Source organism: Orycteropus afer, unplaced genomic scaffold (assembly GCF_000298275.1).
Source record: "Orycteropus afer afer isolate SDZICR_OR568_19922 unplaced genomic scaffold, OryAfe1.0 scaffold00084, whole genome shotgun sequence".
Classification (NCBI taxonomy): Eukaryota; Metazoa; Chordata; class Mammalia; order Tubulidentata; family Orycteropodidae; genus Orycteropus; species Orycteropus afer.
Genome location: NW_006921671.1, coordinates 6320731 through 6328288, shown reverse-complemented (window position 1 = coordinate 6328288; position 7558 = coordinate 6320731). Strand labels below are relative to the sequence as shown.

At 36.6% G+C, this 7558-nt stretch overlaps 1 protein-coding gene across 1 annotated transcript in view; it reads left to right on the top strand.

Moving 5' to 3' along the window:
• BAZ2B (bromodomain adjacent to zinc finger domain 2B) overlaps positions 1–7558 on the top strand; it is a 240788-nt gene that overhangs the window by 201228 nt on the left and 32002 nt on the right. The window contains exon 26 of the mRNA XM_042781069.1: positions 905–1049. Within this exon, the coding sequence (XP_042637003.1) occupies positions 905–1049 (145 nt within the window). The remainder of the gene's footprint in view (positions 1–904; positions 1050–7558) is intronic.

Below are 7558 nucleotides of genomic sequence, written 5' to 3'. Positions count from 1 at the left end.
ACATGAGACAAAGTATATGTGAACTGCTGTATGAAAAGTGAATTTACTCTGTAAATCTTCACCCAAATCCTAATAAAAAAAAAAAAAGGAAGAAAAAAAAAAAAAAGTATATGCCAAGATGAAAATTTGCCTCCTAAGACATGACACTAAACTTATTCAGGGCATATGAAGAAAAGCCCTATATTCTTCAACTCTTCATATAAATACAAGATAATGTTAAAAGCACAGGTAAATTTTCATGGTAACAATTTTAGCATCTTATATTTTACTTTGCATTTGCCTGTCTGTGAATTTTATTTGCATTGGATGATTTATACAGTATATATCTACTTTCTTCTCACCAAAAATTAATTATCAGTAGAATTAATGAAACTTCAGATGAACTTTTTATAAAACAAAAATGAGTTTAAAAAATATTATGAGATTAATATTATGTAATCACTGTATATTATTTCAATGTTAGGTTCATCCCAGATCTATTCCAAAATTTAGTCATATATTTGCCTATGTTTATAGTATGAGTATAAAGATAGATGAATATAGATATGGTCAATTACTTAAGTAAATAATATTAGACATTGTAATCAGTAAAATTGAACCATTTGCTTTGACTCAATGAAATACTTGATCACACTGTTTATGATATACTTTACTATAAGAAACCTGGTAAAATAGAATTCATCCTTTTAATCTATGGCAACAAAAATGTTCCAATTATCCTTAAAATAATTGCTATCTTTATGTTACTGAAATTTAAGTTGGCTACATAATATTAGCCCTTTTGCTCTTTTCCCGATAGTGGAATTTATCTACTCTAATGGCATAACAAATGTAAAGTCATTTATATATTAATTTTTAAAACACTTAATATCCATAATTTAATTATGTGTATCATTTTTAACAGCAACAGAGTCAGTACAGACGGAAGCTCTTTGATGCTTCTCACTCTTTACGTTCAATGATGTTTGGCCAAGATCGTTATAGACGCCGATACTGGATTCTTCCTCAGTGTGGGGGAATTTTTGTAGAAGGCATGGAGAGTGGTGAAGGTAGGAACTATAAATCTATCACAGAGTAATATAAGAAACTATATTTTTTAAAACCCTGTTATTTTTAAATATGTTTTGTGCTTCCAGAATCAAGTCTGCTTTATGGATAACCATAAAACCTTAATTGCTATGTTAGTTATCTAGTACTACCATAGCAAAAAATACCACAAAGAAGGTGAGTTTAAGGAACAGAAATTTATTGTCTCACAGTTTTGGAGGCTAGAAGTCTGAAATAAGTCATTGGTCCTACAGGAGGGTCCCACCTTGTCCATAGCCCCAGCTATGCCTTGGCATTTCTTGGCTTATAGACTGTTCCTCGCATGGTCTCTTCTCTCTGTGTGTCTGTCTGTGTCCATTCTGCTTTTTTTTTATAAGACACTACTCAGAAGCGTTTAGGTTTAGGGCCCACTCTACTCTGGCATGGCCTCATTAACATAGCAAAAGAAAACTATTAACAAGAATGGTCATATTTATAGATATGGAGGTTAGGATTTCAGCATAACTTTCAGAGGGGACACAATTCAATCTATGAGAATTGTCATTATTTTTGAACTCATAATACAGCTAAACTGATAAATATTCCCTCTCTGTGATTTTTCTGCTGTCACTGTTTCTGACATCAAACATACACTATATTTTCTCCTATTTGGTGGAAAAAGATCTTCACCTGCATTACCCTTTATAAGTACTGCTCCATTTCTCTTTCTTTTTCTTGTCAAACTTTCCAACATGTGGTTTATTCTTTAACGTTTGCAAGAAGCCATCATCCGACAGTAACCCTGGAAGTAAAAAATGCTTAATCAAGGATCTCTGTCATAAGCCTCATTCATCTTACAGTCTGGGTCAGGTCTGAAATACACAATCCCTGTTAATATACCTTTAGACTGCTCTTTTACTGGTTTTCATTTCTCTTTCATTAACTACCACAGTGCGTTGTGCGTTTGTATACTCAGCGTGCTTTCTTGAATTGAGATTTTCAGAAATCTATGACTGGGCACTTCCAAATGTCTAAATTCTGATGGAGACAAAACTTTTAAGTCAGTGCTTACAGGTTTCAGGATGTACCGAATTGCCCGATGGTGGTACACAGAGGTAAAGAGTTCTTCAACACATCTTTTGAATGCCCGTCATGTACCAGTCATTTCCAGACACTGCGGGAGGTACAGAGATATCAAAAATTTAATCTGTGCCATGAAGAAGTTTACAATCCAATGGGGAAGAGAATTTGTTAATCATGTAGTTTATGATTTCTAGTATAGAAATTATATAAACCAGTTGTTTTTGAGTTTTTTATTTTTAGTAACAAAATACTTTTTTAAAAAAAATGAAAATCTTATGCAGAACCCCAATATCTAACAAAAACAGAATTGTTCTGATTGATCTATCTGAGGAACTCCTAGCCTTTCCAGGTAGACCCTGTCTTGTGTACTCACTTTCCAATCATCTAAAGAATCCTGGCACTCTGCAAATCAGAGTAATGTCAGTTATCAAAGGTATAAAAGCAAAGTGCCTAAAGGACTCAAAGCAGGGAAGTATTATATAGCTTAATTAATAATATTGGTAGCATAGTGGCTAAGGCACTTGACTGCTAACCAGAAGGCTGGCGGTTCAAACCCACCAGCCACTCCTCGGAAGGAAGATGGGGCAATCTACTTCCTTAGTGATACTGCCTCGGAAACCCAAGGAGGGGTCGCTATGAGTCAGGTCGTACTCGATGGTACATAACAACAACAAATATATATATATATATGAGTTAAATACAAATGAGTTACTTGGGTGTATGGAGCCTTGGCAAAGCTTGAGATCAGATAAGAAATATTAAAAAAAAAAAAGTCCAGACATCAAGCTCAGTTGGCATAACATACTACACAGGAACATTGTTATGCATCCTACTTTGGTATAGTGGCTAGGTTCTTAAAAGCTTGCAAATGTCCATCTATGATGCAACAATTGTTCTTTCCTCATCTGGAGTGAAGAAGAATGAAGAAAACCAAAAATATGTAAAAATAATTAGTCAAGGAACTGGTTGACCATGTGATCCTCAGCCTACATGACCCTGAGACCAGAAGAACTAGATGGTGGCTGGATACCACTGTCACCCACTCATAAAGGGCTCAAAATAGGAGATCCTGGATATAGTGGGACAAAAATGTGGAACAAAACTCAAAATCATAAAAAAGACCATGCTTACTTGTCTGATAAAGATGGGTAAAACCCTGAAGACTATGGTCCTAATCACCTTTTGGGCCTAGAAATGAACTTACTGCTGGAGCTTCCAGCCAAACAATAGATAGATGTTTAAGGTGAATATTTACACCCAGTAGGTGCACTCCTTAGAATGACCAACCATGCTCAGAGGGCAGGAATGCATGGGAAAAAGGGACAGACACTGGGCAAAGGTAACCAAAGGGAGGAAGTGGGAAGAGAGCTGTTACATTGTGGGGACTGCAATGAGTGTCATGAAACAAAATGTGTAGGAACAGTTATATGGCAAATGAATTTGCTCTACAAACTTTCACCCAAATCACAATTTAAAAAAAAAAAGAAAAGAAAAGACATGTCCAGGCAAGTGGCATTTTATCTTAGCTATCATTAGAATCATTTGGGGAGCTAAAAATTAACACTCACATACATACACACTCCACACACCCTCCCCCAAAAAAAAAAAAAAAAAAATTTTGAGCCATATCCCAAAACCGAAAACCTAACTCACCGCCCAGACTAATAAAATATTCTTCAGTTTGATGAAGGGCCACATTATTCTCTGTAACCTGAACATATAGTATTGAAATTATCTAGTACTTAAGGTTTTCTGTCAAAATGTCTGAAAACCATCTCTTTGCATCACAACTGAAATAAATGTGTTATTGCAGTTGTCCTTGGCTTCTTGATGTATAATTCCCTCCTCCTTTTACATTCTGTCATTATACCATGTCTTTACTAAAACATCCTTACTGACTTCCTATGTGTCTATTGGGTTATATAAGTCTTTCTGTAGCCTAGATACAAGACCCTGTACAAATCTGACCCTAGACTATCTTTACAGTGTACTCTGAGCTTAGCTGGACCAGCCTACTGTGTTGCTCAGCATAGGTGCATTCCTCCCTCTGTGTCTTTGCACACTGTGCTTTGCCAAACCCTATTTGTGATTAAACTAATCTGTCTTTTCTTAAGCAATCTGAATTTCACCCATCTTTCTGATCTAGCTCAAACCCTAGCTCTTTCATAAACCCCTCTCCAGCTTATATAAGTTGAGCTAATTTTTACTGTCTGTGATCACCTAGAAAACCAAATAATTATGACATTATTTTGGCACAAAGATATAAATACAATTTCCTCATATTAGCTAAATCACTGGTTTAGCCACTGATCTTATTAATCCTCATTTGTACTTAATTTTCATTCTCCACAGTTAAGAATAGTACTGTAAATGCCACAGGTACACTAAAAATACTTTAATTATGATAGAAAGTAAATAATTAATTAAATGTCTTTATAAGGTTTATAAGAATAGCTTATAGAAGACTTTTTTTTTTTTTTTTTTTTTTAAGTCTTCTCAGATTCAATAACATTGATTGAATTTGGAGTTAATAGTCTCCAGTTTCCATTCAGGTCAACCACTTAACCTCTCAGAACCCTGGTATCCCCTCTCTACAAAAGAAGAATTTTAATAAGCTCTTTTAAAATTCTTTAGTTGTTAGGAAGGTCATCTTAAATAACAGATCTAGAAGAGCTATAAAGTGCTATATAAATATTAATTATTCTTCATACTGTTTTTGTGGTCACTGAACAATATAGGAGAAAATAGGATAATGTTTCGCTTATTTTTCATAAAATTTTTATTCTTTAATGTATGTGATTAATTATTCTAAGCACTATGGAAGTTATATATTAAATAACAGATATAGAGTCAAAAAACAGCCTCATGATTTCATCATCATGTGTTTAATATGCAACTATATTGTACTGCATATAGATGTTATGAGGAGCTCTGGTGGGGTAGTGCCTAAGGCATTTGACTGCCAACCAGAAATCTAGCAGTTCAAACCCACCAGCTACTCCATAGAAGGAAGACTGGACAATTTACTTCCATAAAGATTTACTGCCTTGGAAACCCAAAGGGGGTCACTAAGAGTCAGAATCGACTCAGTGGCAGTGAGTTTGGTTTTTTTGTTTGGTAGGTACTAGTAAGCCAGCCCCGGGACCAATGGAAGGTGGATATTTGCAGTGGGGGCAGGCCAGGTATGTGAGTTGGACGGGAGAGACTAGGAAATAAGCAGAGCAGTTTAGAACAGCTAGGGGAGACAAACTTGTCTGTCAGCTTGTCATACTGTGGTGGCTTGAGGGTTGCTGTGAGGTTGGAGACTATGCCACTCGTGTTTCAAATGCCAGGGTTACCCATGGTGGACAGGTTTCAGCAGAGCTTCCAGACTAACACTCAGAAGAAGGAAGAGGCCATCCACTTCTGAAAGAATTGGCCGTGAAAACCTTATGAATAGCAGTGAAACACTGTCTGATATTTTACTGGAAAATTTTATGAGTAGCCCTGCAACATTGTGCAATATAGTGCTGGCAGATGAGCCCGTCAGGTCAGAAGACACTCAAAGTACAAATGGAGAAGACCTGCCTCCTCAGAGTAGAGCTGACCTTAATGATATGGATAGAGTAAAGCTTTCAGGACCCCCATTTGATGATGTGGCAAGTCTCAAGATGAGAAGAAACAGCTGCAAATATCCATTAATAATTGGAACATGGGATGTACAAAATGTGAATCTAGGAAAATTGGAAGTTGTCAAAAATGAAATGGAGTACATGGAGATCAATATCCTAGGCATTAATTAGTGAACTGAAATGGACTGGTTTTGGCCATTTTGAATCAGACGATCATATGATCTACTATGCCTGGAATGACAAATTGAAGAAGAATAACATAGCATTCATCATCACAAAGAATGTATCAAGATCTATCCTGAAGTACAATGCTGTCAATGATAGGATAATATCCATACACCTATGAGGAAGTTAATACTATTACTCAAATTTACACACCAGCTACCAAAGCCAAAGATGAGGAAATTGAAGATTTTTACTAACTTCTGCAGTCTGAAATTGACCACACCTGCAATCAAGATGTGTTAATTATCACTGGTGATTGGAATGCAAAAGTAGGAAACAAAGAAGAATCACCGGTAGTTGGAAAATATGGCCTTGGTGATAGAAATGACGCTGGAGATTGCATGATAGAATTTTGCAAGACCAAAGACTTATTTATTCCAAATACCTTTTTTCAACAACACAAATGGTGGCTCTACATGTGGACTTTGCCAGACAGAGTGCACAGAAATCAGATTTACTACATCTGTCAAAAGAGGCAATGGAGAAGCTCAGTATCTTCAGCCAAAACCAGGCCAGGAGCTGACTGTGGAACAGACCATCAACTGCTCATATGCAAGTTCAAGTTGAAGCTGAAGACAATTAAAACAAGTCCATGAGAGTCAAAATATGACCTTGATTATATCCCTCCCTCCTGAATTTAGAGACCATCTAAAGAATAGATTTAATGCATTTAACACCAGTCACCATAAACCAGAGGAATTGTGGGATGACATCAAGAACATCACCCATGAAGAAAACAAAAGGCCATTAAAAAGACAGGAAAGGAAAAAAAAAAAACCACAGTGGATGTCAAAAGAGACTCTGAAGCTTGCCCTTGAATGGACAGTACCCAAAGTGGATGGAAAAATGGACAAGATAAAAGAGCTGAACACAAGATTTTGAGGAGCAGCATGAGAAGACAAAGTCAGTGCAAGGACCTGGCGTTAGAAAACCAAAAGAAAAGAACACACTTGGCATTTCTCAAGCTTAAAGACCTGGGGGGAAAAATTAAGCCTCGAATTGCAGTATTGAAAGATTCCATGAGCAATATGTTGAATGATGCAGGAAACATCAAAAGAAGATGGATGGAATGTACAGAGTCACTATACCAAAAAGAATTGGTAGATGATAATCCATTTCAGGAAATGGTATATGATCAAGAACCAATGGTATTGAAGGAAGAAGCCAAACCTGTACTGAAGGAATTGGTGAAAAACAAGGCTCCAGGAATTGATGGAATACCCACTGAGATGTTGTAACAAATGATGCTGCGTTAGAGGCACTCACTTGTCTATGCCAAGAAACCTGGCCAAATGACTGGAAGAGATACATATTTGTACCCATTCCAAAGAAAGTGATCCCACAGAATGTCAAAATTAGCGAACAATATCATTGATATCACACACAAGTAAAATTTTACTGAAGATAATTCAAAAATGGTCACAGCAGTATATTGACAGAGAACTTCCAGAAATGCAAGCTGGATTCAGAAGGGGACGTGGAGTGAGAGATATCATGTTGTTGTTGTTGTTATTTGCCGTCGAGTCAGCCCCGACTCATAGCGACCCCTCCTTGGGTTTCCGAGGCAGTATCACTACGGAAGTAGGATTGCCCAACCTTCCTTCCGAGGAGTG